Raw genomic sequence first — 17,855 nt, forward strand, 5'->3', positions numbered from 1 at the left:
TCGCAGCAGAGTTTGAGCCTAGGGTTATTAGCATATTGATCCGATGTTCTCACATGAGAAAAACATTGGATACTATACACTATTGTTACCCCGGCCTTACCACCAAATACTGTTATATATTTAGTATTACCAGCCTATCCCTTCAGGACAGAATAAATTCTTCTAGGTACACATGCACACTATTTTTGAAGGCACTCTGCAAGGACGTTGTTCCAAACATCTTGGAGAACTAACCACAGAACTTCTGTTGATGTAGGCTTGCAGAAATCCTATTTTCTTTTCATTTAATCCACCACATACTGGAGTGTATGGCACCCCCAGAGCCCTGATCTCAACATCATCGAGTCTGTCTGGGATTACATGAAGAGACAGAAGGATTTGCGGAAGCCTACATCTACAGATTTGTGGTTAGTTCTCCAACAAGTTTCCAACAACCTCCCTGCCGAATTCCTTAAAAAACTGTGTGAATTGATGCTTTGATACTGTTTTGAGAGCAAAAGGAAGTCACACCAAATATTGATTTGATTTAAATTTGACTTTTGTTGATTCACATCACATTTTGTTAATTGCTAAACTATTAGCACTGCTATTTTTTTAAAGCCCATACAATAGACAAAAAAAGTTGGCACTACTCCCAAAAACAGAATGAACACGTTGGGCGGCATTCACATTCACAGATGTGGAGCGTTTAAATGTACCATGTTAAAAAGTAGATTGACATGCACTGTGTAGTCTGATAAAAATAGCTATTTATTTACTTTGTACGTTCAAGAGGTGGTATAAAAAGAAAAACAATATTAAGCCGGTCAGCAGCCCGCAGTCATTTCACACACAGAGCACTTTCTGAAGGTAATTTTTACTTTACAACATTTTTTCCACAAACGTTTGCACAGTACTGTAAGTGTGCCAAATTCTCAATATTGGCTAAAACCTTTAGAAATGCTATTTCTAATTCCTAATCTTACTCTGACATCAAAAAGTAACAAAACTTGGTGCAGGGGCATTTGAGCAAAAATTTTGCAACATTTTTGCTCCTTTACAATTTTTTAAAGCGGGTGGAGCTTAACAATAGAGGCATAGCTAACCACTTAAAGCTGGCATAGATTTCATTTGCTGGTACACGGACTGCACAAAGATACGTGCCTCTTAAATAGTTTGGTGCAACTAACTTCAGAAATTTGGTATGAGACTTGTGTATGAAATTCCAGTGTTGTTAGTTCCCTCCAATAAGCACAATAATTTCCTATGACTAAAGATGAGCGAACCTGAATGGTAAATGTCGGGGTTCGCACTAGGCTCAAACTCGAACACTTATTTTTAAAAAAAAGTCTGTGTCCACATTTGGAGTTTGGGTACTTTACATATGCTAATAAAGTTTGTTGAAAGGCTGCAATGCACCCAATCAACCAGTATTATTGCATGAGGAAGACAATGCTGCTGTGAACAATAAAAAAAAAAATAAAAAATAATGTGGGTTCCAGGCTATTTTTAATATCCAGGGGAAGTAATACAGACAGCTACGGGCTGCAACCCTCAGCTGTCAGCTTTACCTTGGCTGGTTATCAAAAATAGAGGGGATCCCACAGTTTTTTTTAAATTATTTAATTTTTTTAATTTATTTTTTTAAAAAAAAAAGCATCATGAGGTCCCCCTATTTTTCATAAACAGCTAAGGTAAAGCAGACAGCTGGGGTTTGGTATTGTCAGGCTTGGAAATTCTGGGTCTGCCACTGGCTGGCAGAGACCTCTGGAAATTCGTTCTGAGAATATTATCAGAACAAAGCTCTATAGGAATCGACGAACATTGCAAGACATTACTCTTTGGATTACGTCAGAACTGCCAGGATTTATTTGAATGAATAAATTGGTGAACAAGGGCATGTGGAGGCGTATTTATTCAAATAAACCTTTTTTCTTCCAGTGTCTATGTTTTTTTAACTATATACTTGCTGGGTTAGTAATGTAGGTGTCTGATAGATGCCTATCCATTACTAACACCTAAGCTTGATGTCAACAGTCAATTCACAATAATGGGAGAGAAGCTCTGCATCACTGATAAGTAGGTGCTCAAGGGTAAAAAATATACATATAGAGAAGATAACCCCGGCACACTACAACTCCCAAGAAAAGGCAAGATGCGGTGATTAAGTATGCAAATTTCTTTTTATTGATCAGGTTCTTAATGTCTTTAAGCATATATGTATTTGGTCCAAAAAAACTTGACGTTTCGGTCTCCGGCCTTCGTCACACTGGACTATTATCATGCAATATCAAATGTACGTAGACACTCGGCTAAGAGGCTGATAACTACAAAAATGGATGGAGTCTCAAATGTACTTCACTGTGATAACTTGCATATCATAAGGAAATACGGTATAATGCGTCAGGGGCACTAGTGCAGGCTCAAGGGCTCTATGTTGGATTACACCGGCTTCATCCCTCCACTAGTGCCTGACATCATAGAATACTCTTTTCTGCTTTAGCATATGCTGGTTTGCTCACCTGCTGTTTCAGCTCACATATCCCACTACCTTCCAGCAGTTCCTTCTATATGTGGAACTAGGACCCAATTACAAGCGCCATCTTATGGCTATTTCTTTGAGTTAATGTGACCCAGTGTATGCTGGCCCTATATGGCACCATACTCATAGGTCTGGTTTCCATAGCGCATTTGACTATAATATCCAACATAGAGCCCTTGAGCCTGCACTAGTGCCCCTGACGCATTATACCGTATTTCCTTATGATATGCAAGTTATCACAGTGAAGTACATTTGAGACTCCATCCATTTTTGTAGTTATCAGCCTCTTAGCCGAGTGTCTACGTACATTTGATATTGCATGATAATAGTCCAGTGTGACGAAGGCTGGAGGCCGAAACGTCAAGTTTTTTTGGACCAAATACATATATGCTTAAAGAGATTAAGAACCTGATCAATAAAAAGAAATATGCATACTTAATCACCACATCTTGCGTTTTGTTGGGAGTTGTAGTGTGCCGGGGTTATCTTCTCTAACAGTCAATTCACAGCTGACATCAACCCCACTAGCATTACCCCGATTGTCAATGCACCAGGGCAATCGAGAAGAGCCGGCCAAAAAAAACTGGAATTGGCGAATCTAATAGATGTGATACTTCTGGGGTGGCTGCAGGCTGCTATTTTTAGGCTGAGAGGGGCCAAATAACCATGGTCCCTCTCAGCCTGATAATATCAGCCCCCCAGCTGTCTGCTTTCCCTTGGCTAGTTATGAAAAATAGGGGGAATCCCAAGCCAGTTTTTTAAATTATTTAAATAAATAATTTTAAAAAAGACTTGGGATTCCCTCTATTTTTGATAACTAGACAAGGTAATGCAGACAGCTGAGGGATTGAAGTCCATAGCTGTCTGCTTTACCTGTGCTGGTTATCAAAAATAGGTGGGATCCCACAACATTTTTATTATTATTTATTCCATATCCACATGTTTCCAGTGGAATTGCCCCCATTTTCCTTCCTTTTATAGCTTACTAGCCCTTACTACAACCATTTTACTGAACCAAAGTTTGGGTCCCCACTGACTTATATTGAGTTTGGGGTCAAGAGTCAAGTTTGGGTTCTGAATAATTAACTATGGTCTGTCTGAACCCAGCAAACCTGAACTTAAATGGGTCCACTCATACCTACCTATGACCTATCTAAAAGCAATAGAACATCCTGCAGCTGTCTGTATGTATCCAAAATTCTGCCCACCATGATGCTCAATTTTTCCACAATTTGTTTTCAAAGCATTGCAGCCGTTGGGCATCACAGTGGACAGAATTTCAGGCACACTGAGTGCTATCATCCTACATTTGCTAACAGCCAGTGTACCTGATTATCTCAGAAATCACAGGCACACTTTTTATAACACAGTTAGGCACAAGACACAATGTATCTGAATACAGCATGTGAAACACTGAAAATCAGCTAGTCTGCATAACATAATAGTTTCCTTGCCTGACTTATAGCTATATTTTTCTTTTCTCAGCACGTGAAGCACATTCTAGTCTATAAGGTTATTGCACAAGAAATATGCCTGTGGAAACACTTGTTTCTCTGCTGTTATGAATTACAGCCCAGCTTCTAGGATTTGTCCAGTCAAGAATGTTGAATATGTTGCTAAATTTATGAGCCTTGAAGGTTGCGAGCATACAAGAGCCTCTCTGCTACTACCTTTCGTTTCTCACCAATGCTTGGGTTGCCCTAAGAGATTTCCGTTTCTTTCGTAGCCTGTACCTCACGAAGCAGTGCAAATTAGGCCACAGATAAAGCATCCTGTATATTTTAAGCTCAGAACCATCAGTGTCACAGAGCCGAGAGGTAAACAGATGCCTTTGCAGTTTAATCGAGGCTATGGCCAGATGTTCCTATTCACTCTCCTGTTGTGTGCAGGACAAACATATTGTATCTACTTCACACTGACAACACACATTACCCACTGTTCTAATTGAAAAGTTGAAGTGAAGGGCAGGCTTTCTCGATAAATTCTGTGACAAAATTTCATGCTGAAAAGAAAGCTAAAAACAAGAAATTTGGAAAGAGTAGAACAGTGCTGGCAAGAGAAAAACTTTTCAGTTTACCCACTAAAGTTGCAGTGATTTTCACTAGGCTTGGCACGTCTAGCGAGTTTATCCGCACATGTTCTGCGGCTCCAGTTATCTATCTGGCTGTCAAGCATGTAATATATATAATGTCTGGGCATGAGTTGTGTAACATTAAATACCCATTGCAGACGTACATAGAATGAGATTTTGTATCTAGCAGTTACATTACTAATAGTAATTTACTAATATATCTATACTTTGCGACTTTTTTTAAAAAAAGGACAATACTTTAATTGAGCTTTTATGTATATACTATAAAATTGATATTGTGGCTCAACACTTCTATTTTCTTAATATTTATTGATTGTATTTTCGTAACATTCTCAGATCAGTGTAAGAAAAAATGAGATAGGATTTTCCATTTTTAAAGGAATTGGTCAGCAGGTTTTTTATATGTAATCTGGGGGCAGCATGACATGGGTTTGGAGACCCAGATTCCAGAGAAGTATCACTTACTGGGCTGCTTGTTGTATTTTTTATAAAATCTCGTTTTCTCTGCTGCAGATCTAGATGTTCTCAGAATGCTGAGCGCCGTATAACTCCACCCACATCACTGATTGGTAGCTTTCTGTATGCAGTGTGCATATCCAGAAAGCTGCTAATTAGTGTTGGTGGTGTGATTGGACCATATGGCAGTAGGCCAAATAGTCCTCTAGTGATAATGTCCTGCTGATAAAACAATAATTTTATTGAAGCTACACTAAGCAGCCCAGTGACACTGATCCCTCGAATGAGCATCTCTGCCCCTGCATCATGCTGCTTGAAGATGACATAGGAAAAAAATACTGCCAGATTTCCTTTAAGTGGCAAATTAAATTTAAGGGTCTGTATCACTAAAACAATCAAATGTTTATGTATTAGAAAGGTAAGCCAAGTGCCTATTGTATAGAAAAAGGCGGCCCAGTCCTTCTATCACTTTAACTATATGGTTAGTCCTCAAAGAAAGTGCATTGCTTACTAATTTAGTTTTTAAAATTGGCTACTTGCCAAAACCACCCTATAAACATTATATAGCTGTTGGTCAAACAATGGTTTGGCCAACAGCTATCTCGCCCAACCCAAAAGAGCACTTTCTCTGGCAAGCGCTCCTGTATTTTCTGAAAGTCACTGCCACTCACTGTCACTGCCTCAGGAAACAGCTTATCTCAGGTAGAACAAAATATTGGCAGTCTGAAATCGCACATGTCAGAACTTTAACTCCACTGACAATCCTCTGTATGGGGCTCTCATATACATAAGACTATGAGCTGAACCTATTGATATCGGAGGGTTCAACTGAAGTTAATATAATATGTATAAGGGTCTTTAGAGGGAGAAAAAACAAACATCTGGTCTTTGTGGTGGGTGGAAAGTCCAGGGACACTACTCTTTCCTATGATGTACATGCTCACAGCAGGGCAGGAAAAAATATTAACCTTCCCCTGCTAGAGGCCACATTGCACCACTGACACTATATATTTTTTTGTACCTCTGCATCTGGTTTCTTATATCAACTTTCATAAATCCTGATCCATGTGCCTATTTAATATTGGTTTGCTATATCTAGGCTAAAATACCCAATATTTATTGGTTAATGTCACGTGAGCACTCTTCTTATTCAGCTGGCAGCTCCAAGATGGCTACCACAAAAATGATTGGCGCAAGCTACTCTGTTTCCCAGAGCCCACGGGTTAACCTGGTCTTCACCCTTTAGCCCCTGTACAGAGATCTGGACTTACACAGGGGTCCCTGGGTAAGGGCCACAGAGTCAGCTGCTGTTTGGTGGTGCAAGCTGACAAAAGAATTGTCAGGTAGACAGGTCAGATCCAGGAGGTAATGTCAGGAACAAAGTCATAAAACAAGCAGGCAGTCAATAGTCAAGTTAAGGTCCAAGAATAGGAATAATCAGTACAAAATACCGGAACACAGAGGTATAAACCAGGATAGCTGAACGATTCACTGGCAGTGGGAACTGGCTCTCAGGGGTTTATATAGTAACAGCCCCACCCAGTGCTGATAGAAAACCAACAGGATTAACGCATAAGCTTTTGGACTAGCCAAAGCCACAAGTCCCGGGAATAGTACAGGATTGATGATGTTAAGCATCACCCACAATAAAGGTGCGGTGCCGCCTAGCGGACGAAGCAGAAACCAGCACAGATGTTACAGTTAATTATCACTTAGCTGTTCAGTACAGCACAAAAGACCCAATTCATCATTTACGTTTTCTTTTGTCTTGTGGTTGCTGTTTTAAGTGCCAACAATTTCAAAATGATGAAAGCAGTATGATAAATGTTTCCCAAAATAAAAAATGCTCTTTTTTTAGTTTTCAACCTTTTTTGCACCTTTTGACAATAACACATCACATAAGCCTTTAAAATGCTGCACATTAAGCGCAAAAAAAAATATAGAGATTTTGTACTCCTCTGGGGCATGACAGAATAAATTAAATAATGAATAAATTACTATTAGAACTATTTTTAATCCAAGAAAAAAGAACAAAGAATAATGATGAATCGGGGCAGTTTTTGCTTCGCAAAAGAAAGGATTAAAGATGCTTAAATGTCCATATGTTGCTACTACTTTATTCATGTATGTATCTAAAGAGAGGATTTACTGAACACTATCACTTTACTATAGCATACATCATCTCACCTGAGGGCAGTAACAGCATACTGTATATATATATGTATATATATATATATATATATATATATAGTATATCTGTACAGGTTTCTAAATGGACCACTGGGGTTATACTTTATGTTTTAGTATTTTGACTGAAGATGTGTCTTTATTATAACAGTGGTAGAAGACTTGAAAGGTTGGAAAATTTAAAAACTTAAAATGTATCAAAGAACAAGGCGGTTCTTTAACCAATACTATGTTTAGATGGGGAAATGTAGGACAGAGATTATATATCTCTATGATCTGACTGTAGATGATTGGATATGCCTCAGGATGTTTTTTGAGAACTACTACGTTTATTAAAAATTATAATATCCTTCTGGATATACCACTATGCCTATAATAAAGTGATATGTTATGATAAACTTTTGCGGCTTCAGCGCTTAAAATTCTCTTGTGAAGGAGGACATTAGGTCAGTCTAGTTGCTACGTCTTTTTGTTTTGTTTTTCTCTTGTCTGAGAACACAATTACATCTTACATATCTGTAGTTTTTCTGCATAGATGTAGGATTCCCAGGCTTTTGTTTAGGAAGTCCTTGAAGAATATATAATTACATGTTCCTTAGTAAAGATTGCACTTCCGCTCATATGCCTGCAGCAATCTTGTATATCCCACATAGGCATCCCATCAAGGCAACAATTTTAAGGAGTAATTGTTCACATACATAAAGGGAATTTGCGCCATTAAATCCTAGCGCTGCCAGCTTCCCTGTACTCAGGTGTTTTCTTTAGCAAAGCTCTTACTTATTGTTTTACACAACAAAGAACATCTTCTGCTCCAAGGAGCAGAAGTGCAGAATCTCCCTATGCTCTGGAACATCTTGTCATATTAATCAATGCAAGAAAGGACATTTTAAAAGACTGGTCTACGAATAGATGCAATAAAAGTTAACAATTCATGTTACAATGTGTGATCACAGAGGAATGCATTGGCTATAGTGTGACTAAAAAGAGTGGCTATGTATTTTAGATGCTAGGAAAAAAGTTTAGAAATATTGTTTATAAAAAATGAACATACTAGTAAATATAGTGACTAATATATTACATGTAATGAAACAAAATGTATCACATGGCTAAGGGTACGATCAGCAGCACAATATGATTGCCGATCAGTAATTGTTTACAGATTGGCAGTTGTTTGAATGCTTTTTACACAGTCAGACCAAAGTAAATGATACGCAGCAAACCATCTATACTAGATCTGCCATTGTTCTCAGCAGTCACTTCACTCACAGTTGGAGGTTCCCACGGTACCCCATCTGTGACCGCAGGTAAACTAACCTCAGGTGAACTCATTGAACTCAGTGACCTCACCTCAAGTGAACTCATTGAGTTCATTGAGACCTGCCTGTCTTGGCTAAAAATTTCAGGGTTTTTTTGCCAAGAGCTGCAGATTTGGTGCTGGAATTTATACACTAAATACATGCACCAATTATGCATTTTCTGGCAAAAAAACCTGCATCAAAACGCGATGCAGTTGTGATGTAATATTGATATGGTTTTTTTGCCAGGAGATGCAGATTTAGTGCAGGAATTTGTTCTATACATTTCAGCACCCAATCTGCATCTCCTGGCAAAAAAATGCAGCTTAGGTGCGATTTTCTGAAAGGAAATGCAGACTTGGTGCTGGAATTTATACACCAAATTCCTGCACCAAATCTGCATCTCCTGGCAAATTTTGGTGCAAATATTATGAGCAGCTATAGATTCTCTTGTTAGGCAGGTGAAAATGGGCAACATAATGAAATGTATGCTCTTTAAAACATTTGCTTCAAATCAAAATTACATGCTTTACTTTATGAAAATTGTCTCTTCAGTGAGCAAGTAGACAAACTCTAGTGCCACATATTGGGGGTAGCAATGCTTCTTCTCTTCATTGATAAATATTAATCTTTACTTTAGGGTACTTTCTCTACGTTTTCTTAGAAAATGTTGCCATTTCTAGTGTAGCCAGTCTAGGAGCTAAATACCAAGTTGGAGCTTACATGGATAATCTTTTATTTTTCAATTATATTTCATCTATTTAACCCTCAGAGGGGTGGTCCACTGCTGGATAATTCCTGCTTAATTAATTCGGAACCTCAATTAAAATAAAAAAAAACCATATTATACTCACCTTGTGCAGCAGTGCCATTCCAGCATTGTTGGCACTGGCGTTCCCAGAGAGTGATGTGTTACTGGTGTCTTATGCAGTCTAAAGTCAACGAGCGGCTGCTGTTTGGAAGCAGCTCATCAATATACCAACTGAGTGGAAACCAGCTCTGATGAAATAGTAAAAGCTTCAGGTGATAGGTAGATGCTCATTGGTTGCAGCCTGCATGTGAAACCAGTCACGTCACTCTCCAGGAACTGCGGTGCTGGCATCGTTCGAGTGGTGACACTGAGGGGGTAGAGCAAAGATTGTTATATTTTACTTGGTTTCCTGATTTAATTATGAAGGGATTGTCAAGTTGTGGCTAACCACTTTAACACTCAAATTTAAGACCTACTCGGGACTGTGTACTGAGTACATGGGCCACTAAAGCTCAAGTACTTGGGTACCAATACCACTGACAAGCCTTCACACGCCTGCCAACTAAACATCCTGTAATTGCTTTGTTAAGATGTGTCCTGCCTTAGGTATTCTTCCTCTATCATTAAGTAACTAAAAAAAAAAGTCAACACAACAACATATTGAATTTAGAAAGAATACATTTGCATATCTTAAATCATCAAACATCCAGGAGAACCAAAATTGTGATTTAAAACTTGCATGTAAATAGTATACCACTACATTTATTTCAAGAAAATATATATATATTTCATTAGACATAGTAATCTGACCCCCCCCACACACACAAATTACTTCTTATTTTATGCTTATGCAAATAACAATATATACCTGTGAAAGCCATTCTTCATCATCCTGACCACTGTGGTCTGAGGCCAAACTGTCATAGGAGCCGTGTCGTGTGAGGGGGCCAGGACTTCCAGGTGGGATCACTGCAAAAGAAAAATTAATTATTTAAAAATGATACACAAATAAACATTGTTACATCCCCAACTGGACCTGTTCCCACGACATCTGCTTCTGTCACTAGGCACCATCATATTCATTCTGTGGGCTGCACTAGTGATAGAGGAAACATCGTAATTAGAAGCTCTGGGAGGTGCAAGCTCAGTAAAACCAGAGATACTAAGGTGGCATGGACTTGTAGTGCTCCCTCATCGGGCAGTATGAATGTGTGCTGTCCAAGAAGAGTATTCAGCTTTCTCCTGTGGCCAATTGGACAGCATTCCACCCTACTTAAATGAGTTTTAGTTAATATTTGTTATGGTTCACTCCTACTATTTAGCTCATATTTAGCCTGTTTGAGTCCCATTTCTGACCACAGCATTTGCTTGCTTGATGATTCTGCTCTTGTCTCTGAACTCCTGAAATTAATGTGGCTTTCTGCCCACCCTCTGCCAGTTTATTCCATTACATAGCAGCAACTCAGTGGGCCCAACTCAAGAGCACATGTGAAATTCCAAATCCCTGCACAGGGGTTAAAGGTTGAAGTCCACGGCATCCTCTGAAATCTACAAGATGGAGTGGCCAGCGCTAAGCCGGTTAATGAAAGCCCTATTTAGAGCTGAAAGCCTTTCACTGAGAGTGCTTCATGACAACCAGAATATTATCAATGTAAAATAAAATTAGTCTAGTGAAAAGCTGAAAATTGAAAAGTTGGAAGAAAGCAAAAAGTTGCAGTTCCTTTCTCTATCAGTTTTTGATAAAAAGAGTAAGAGGGGAGGCAGCGGCAATGGAACACATGACAGGCTAAGAGTGTCATTCACAGAGGAAATTTCAGAATAAGAAGCGTACACCAAAGAAATGAGAATGGAAAAAGAAATTGTGCATTTCTGAAGTCATACAAATGGAAGTAAAGAGACTCCAAAAGCAACAATTCTCTAAGACTGATGTGAAGAAGCTTTAAGGGGCATTGGCCAACCAGTCACAGTCAAAAATATTACATAGCGGCTATTAGGATTATTGCCTTTCTATATAGTACATGAAATGTTTTATGTTCATGTGATAAAAAAAAAAAAGCTCCACCTGACCCAAGCCATCATTGATTAAAGCTTGTACTCCCTTCTATACAAAACCACTGATCTGTTATTATAGTAGAGCATAAAAGTATCCAGGGAAAACATACATTTTGTAAAAGTCAAAAACAATTAGACCAGCACAATCCATCCATAGAAAAGAAAAGTTCTCTATTCCATTCCAGGTTAAAATACAAGGCACTCCAGTACAACGGTGAAGAGCATAATAATGGATAAAACGGCAACATGTTTCTCATCTGATCTGGGCCTTAATCACATCCAGGTCAGAAAAGTGTTGCCGTTTTATAGACTATTATGCTCAATTCCTGTGTGCTGGAGTGCCTTGTATTTTGACTTGAAATGGAATAAAAAACTTATTTTCTATGGATGGATTATGCAGGTGTATTCATTTTCGACTTTTCTAAATTCATTGGAGCCTATTAACCATGCACTGCACACAGGAGAGCTAACCTTGTTCTCTTATAAAACATACACTCTGCTTAGTCCATAAGGTGACCTGAAAGACCAAAGGACTGCAATTAAATTCATACTAACAACACATCCAATCCACACAGGCAAAGACATCAAACCATAGATGTCAATATATTGAATTATGTATAATAATGAGAGATGACAAGAAAAAGGAGGTGCAAAAAGCCATGGAAAGTCATGACACCAGCTGAAATTTATCAGTAATTAGAATGCAAGCATGCCACTTAGTGGAAAATAATTACCACTTGCAATGGTAAGTGTGTGGAAGAACACCACCACTCAAGCATATTGTTTAGTGGCTGCTGTGGGGAACTGCAGTTCAGAACCTATTCAACTAATAGAAGCTGAATTGTATTACCTAGCAGCAGTCACTAAACAGTTGCTTTTCCACTTTGTACACTGTTCCCATCTGACAGTGTTCATAGGTGATAACACCTGATCAGTGGGGGTGCCGATCTGATACAAAGGACAGGTTGTCAATATCAATATAATGGAAAACCCTTTTAACCAGATGAGATATTATAAAGTGAATTCTCATCCTCCCACAATGGTGAAGTTAAAAATTCACTAACAACATCATTGAAGCGTTAAGCACAAAGTAACCAGTCCAGCAAAAATGACAATAAACGGTATATTTGTGTGTCATGGCCAGAAGTGTTGTCACCCTTGAAATTGTTCCAGAAATTGAAGTATTTCTCCCACAAAATTATTACAATTGCACATTCTGTCATACATGTGTTGATATCCTTTGTTTATATCTTTAGATTGTGAGCCCCAATGTGGACAGTGTATGTAAAATGCTGTGAATTAATGGCGATATATAAGTGAATATTATTATATATTATATTGGAACAACACACAAAAAAGAAAAAAAGACAAATTGGACTTAATTTCAAACAAAATTCTCAAAAAGAACAGACAAATTGTGGGTAAACAACTTTGTTTCAAACATGAGATGCGTGTTCAAACTCATCTGTGGCAAGTAAGACATGAGGGAAGATGAAAATCACATCTGAAACCAGATAAAAAGGGGAGTAGTTGACTAAAGGGCCCGTTACACACTACGATATATCAAACGATATGTCGTCAGGGTCACGTCGTTAGTGACGCACATCCGGCATCATTTGACATATCGTAGCGTGTGACAGCTATGAGCGACTGTGAATGAGCAAAAATACTCACCTTATCGTTGCTCGTTGACACGTCGCTCATTTTAAAAAGATCGAACGTCCTTCTGTGCTCCGGTTGTTCATTGTTCCCGAGGCAGCACGCGTCGCTCCGTGTGACACCCTGGGAACGATGAACTGCAGCTTACCTGCATCCCGCTGGCAATGCAGAAGGAAGGAGGTGGGTGGCATGTTATGTCCCGCTCATCTCCGCCCCTCCGCTTCTATTGGCTGGCCGCTGTGTGACATCGCTGTGACGCCGAACGTCCCTCCCCCTTCAGGAAGAAGATGTTCACCGTCCACAGCGAGGTCGTTCGGGAGGTAAGTACGTGTGACGGGGGTTACCGACTTTGTGCGACACGGGCAACAAATTGCCCGTGTTGCACAAACGATGGGGGCGGGTGCGATCGCACGATAAATTGTAGTGTGTAAAGCGGCCTTTAATCTTTGCATTGTTTGTCTGTGTGTGGAGAACAGAAAGAGAACTGTCTGAGGACTTGAGAACCAAAATTGTTGAAAAATATCAACAATCAAAAGGTTACAAGTTCATCTCCAGAGATTTTGATGTTCTTTTGTCCATGGTGTGCAACTTAAGAAATTTACAACCCATGGCACTGTAGGTAATTTTCCTGGACGATGAAAGTTTGCAACACAGGATAATCCAGATGGTGGATAAGCAGCCCCAATCTAGTTCCAAATAATATAATAATAATATTTATTAATTTATATAGTGCTATTAATTTCACAGCGCTTTACATACATTGGCAACACTGTCCCCATTGGGGCTCACAATCTAGAGTCCCTAACTGTATGTCTTTGGAGTGTGGGAGGAAACCGGAGTGCCCAGAGGAAACCCACGCAGACATGGAGAGAACATACAAACTCCTTGCAGATGTTGTCCTTGGTGGGATTTGAACCGAGGACCCCAGCGCTGCAAGGTTGCAGTGCTAACCACTGAGCCACCGTGCCACCACAAAGAAATTCAAGCTGTCCTGCAGGCTCAGGGTGCATCAGTGTCATCACAAACTATCAGTTGACATTTAACAATAATAAAAATATTTATTCATTTATATAGTGCTATTAATTCCACAGCGCTTTACATACATTGGCAACACTGTTCCCATTGGGGCTCACAATCTAAAGTCCCAATCAGTATGTCTTTAGAGTGTGGGAGGGAACAGGATAACCTGGAGGATACCCACACAAATACAGGGAGAACATACAAACTCCTTGCAAATGTTGTCCTTAGTGGGATTTTAACCCAGGACCCCAGCGCTGCAAGACTGCAGTGCTAACAACTGAGCGACCGTACTCCCATTGTTCAAAGCATTGCAAGTCCTGTTTACACCTGACAATGCACGACTGAGAACAGTGATCTTTTACGCTGCATGAAAGATCATTTGAACTGATGAACAAGCAAAACGTTCGTTCATTGGGTGATCGGCAGTCTGGTTCCTCATTGGGTTATGGCAAAGATGGGCTGCAGTTGTACATTGCCCAGGCCAAAAACTAGTACTCTAGCAGGATACAGCTAAAGCCCCACTAAGAGGAGGCATCACATGTGCAGGAGGAGCAAATCACACACCCTTCTGTATTCTGGCCATAATACCAATTAAAACCTCATATTTTTTGTACAGGATAAAGCCAGGCCCATTTCTGTTAGGCCTTGGATATTAGAGTCCTGTCCCTGTATGGTGCACAGATGGAGTACAGCTTGGCAGCCCGTCTGATCTAATAGTATGGGCGTTACCTAATAGGCTGCGGGCTGGTGACTGTGCATCTGCATGTGTGAACAGTGCTCTATGCAACCCATCAGTGTGCAGTTTTATCATCCAGCAATCGCCTCCTCTATTTTTTTGGAAGTGTGTGTGATTTGCTTCTCCTGCACCTGTGATGCTTCCACTTTAGTGGGGGTTTAGCTGTTTCCTGCTAGAATACTAGTTTTTGGCCTGGGTGATGTACAACTGCAGCCCATCTTTGCTGTAAGTAATGCGCTTAATTTTTGGAGGATATTTATTCTTCTTCTTGTTGCTATTTTCTCATTGTGTTATAGGTAGCCTGTTTACTCAGCGGGTGATCGACAGCCTGTTTACTCATCGGGTGATCGGCAGCCTGTTTATTCATTGGGTGATCGGCAGCCTGTTTATTCATCGGGTGATTGGCAGCCTGTTTACTCATCGGATGATCAACAGCCTGTTTATTCATTGGGTGATCGGCAGCCTGTTGATTCATCGAATGATCGGCAGCCTATTTATTCATCAGGTGATCGGCAGCCTGTTTAGTCATCAGGTGATCGCTCCTTCGCAATTATCTTGCAGTGTAAATGCCTCTTTAGTGGTTGTGTTCAGAGGGAATTACCGTGAAGGCTCAGGGGAATTGCACTAAGCATGTGGTTGGCAAAGCAAACGAGTCGCATATGTACCCAATATGTGTTAAAAATTTCTGACACCATTCATATGTCATCGGCAGTGCATAGACACAACACCATCCAGGAAAACCAAAGTGGCAGCATCTCGTGACTCCAGTTGTAATCACAAAATCTGGTTGTAAGTCAATTGAAAAGTAATTTTTTTTAAATCTATATGATAAGAAATCAGTAGTGATCATCTTCAATTAATGACATTTTAACCAAATATTTGTGATGCTTATGTACTCCAATGTCATAAGCTCACATGCTGTTTGCTGCATGCATATTTACAAACAGCATGCACACATCATTATTGTTTTAAGCCTTCTTTTTTCATAATCCTTTAGAAACTGAATTCAGTGCATTCCTAACAGGAGGAAAGAATGTGTGCGGGTATGGTCTCATGCTTCCCTCAATTAAAATGTTCTGGCGGCAAGTTCACAAGAGGGACAAAAGTGTTATAACTTAACCATAGAAGATTGTGATCCAGTATTCAAAATATAAAAAAAACTAAAACACTATGCATCTGTTAAAAAGAGCAAAGTTAATATACTGATTCCAAAGCAAGCTGGCTACTGTGCAGGCTGTGGCAACTTTTATTAGGCAATGAAGTTGATCTCCTAAGAATTTTAGTAGATTTTATGAAAAAGCTTTTATATTAGTATATCCCTGCAGACGGATAAAAACAGTTGTGAAAAATATGGCACAATACAGTCAGGCTGCGTAGAAACTGGGTCTTAGTGCCCAATAAAGCAACAGATCTTTTAGATACAATTATGGACACCCTGATATAAAAAAAGGACCCAAATGTATTAAATGGAGACCGTTGGCGCAATTTGTGTTCATAGAAGGAATAATCCATTTCTTGCAGATATCCTTTTTTTATGTTCTTATAACAAACTAAATCTAGCCACATCATATAATAAAGAACAAACAATGTCTGTGAAAAACACCACATGGTTTTTCATCTCTACCACAAATGGCTATCTAAGGCCCATTTCACACGTCAGTGAAAAACAGTGACGTTTTTCACTGGCGTGTAAAACACGCACATGTCCCTGCGTGTGCCGAAAATCACGGCACACGTGGGTTGTCTAAGTGCAATCCGGGCTCCGTTCTCCATGGCCCGTGATTGCACTTAGAGATTCACTCACCTCTGCGCCCGCTCCCGCTGTCCATGGTGCTGAATCCTCCCGCGACGCAGCATCCGGCCGGCGGTGACCCCTGCAGGAGCTGCTTCCGGGTCGGCTGTGTCGCGCATAATGAATATGCGCGACAGTAATCAGCCGGCACAGAAGGATCAGGGAGAACGGGCTGCAGAGGACATCGCTGGACGGCGGGTGAGTTAAAATGTTTTTTATTTTAAAAGTGCGTTTTTTTCTGGCACGTGTTTCACGGACCACACCACTGCGTGGTCCATGGGACATCAGTGATGCCAGAAAAAAATGGACATGTCTCCGTGCAGCAATCACGCACACGCGGGTACACTGCACGGAGACACGTGCAGTGACAAATCACTGACGTGTGAGCAGACCCATTCATTATAATGGGTCTGCGTATGTCAGTGATTCTGGTACGTTTAAAAAAAAGCACAAACGTACCAGAAACACTGACATGTGAAAGGGGCCTAAAGAGGATGTCCAGGCTTATGACACTGATGACCTATCCTCAGGGTGGACATCAATATCAGATCCGTGGTAGTCCGACACCCAGCACTCCCATGTAGGAGTGCATAGTAGGTGCAGGGTTTGCAATTGCCCTGGATTTTTTGAGGTCCCAAAAAATCCCTTTGATTCATAACAAAAGATCAATACTGTAAACACCCATGATATTTGAATGCCCTCTTGGAGATTTTGCATCAGGTCCCATGAGATTGAAGTTATGTCATTATTCTCACAATCAGCTGATTTCAGCTCTGGCAGTAAATGGACCCACAACGGCACAATTCTGTTCACTGTGTAGTGGCTATTGGGGAGAAATACAGCTACTGGGAAGTGCAGCTCAACTCCTATAAAAGTGATTAGCAGTTGAGCTGCACTTCCCAGTAGCATTGCCTATTCTGGATACAACTGCACTCACAGATGGCAGCAGGAGAAACTACATACTGGTTTTGAGTCCTGGCCTGTAACTAGAGGATATCAAATTAATATCTTAAAATGGCGAGGAACTGAAATATTAGAGAGTTGTACAACGTTATTCACCGACTTATTTATATAAAACACAAAAACAGCTTTATACACATTTTTTGTATATTTCCTTGCAAAATATTCCTGGCCATCTGACTCTCACGCCTATAAAATCGATAAAAAGAATTCTGCAGTACATAAAGTAAAAAAACAAACTATGTATCATTTAATCCAATCCCATAAAAATCTAATTTGTACTTGTACAGTATTTGTGCCCACTCTCACTTTAACTAAGCAGCCATGGAGTTTG

The 17,855-nt window shown here is 39.9% G+C and overlaps 1 protein-coding gene across 4 annotated transcripts in view; it reads right to left on the minus strand.

The window, feature by feature from the left end:
* Window positions 1-17,855, minus strand: part of BCAS3 (BCAS3 microtubule associated cell migration factor) — a 1,792,248-nt gene that overhangs the window by 827,777 nt on the left and 946,616 nt on the right. For all 4 annotated transcript variants that reach the window (XM_075336241.1, XM_075336239.1, XM_075336242.1 and 1 more), the window contains one exon: window positions 10,171-10,271. In XM_075336241.1, the coding sequence (XP_075192356.1) occupies window positions 10,171-10,271 (101 nt within the window). The remainder of the gene's footprint in view (window positions 1-10,170; window positions 10,272-17,855) is intronic.

Source organism: Anomaloglossus baeobatrachus, chromosome 2 (assembly GCF_048569485.1).
Source record: "Anomaloglossus baeobatrachus isolate aAnoBae1 chromosome 2, aAnoBae1.hap1, whole genome shotgun sequence".
Taxonomy (NCBI): Eukaryota; Metazoa; Chordata; class Amphibia; order Anura; family Aromobatidae; genus Anomaloglossus; species Anomaloglossus baeobatrachus.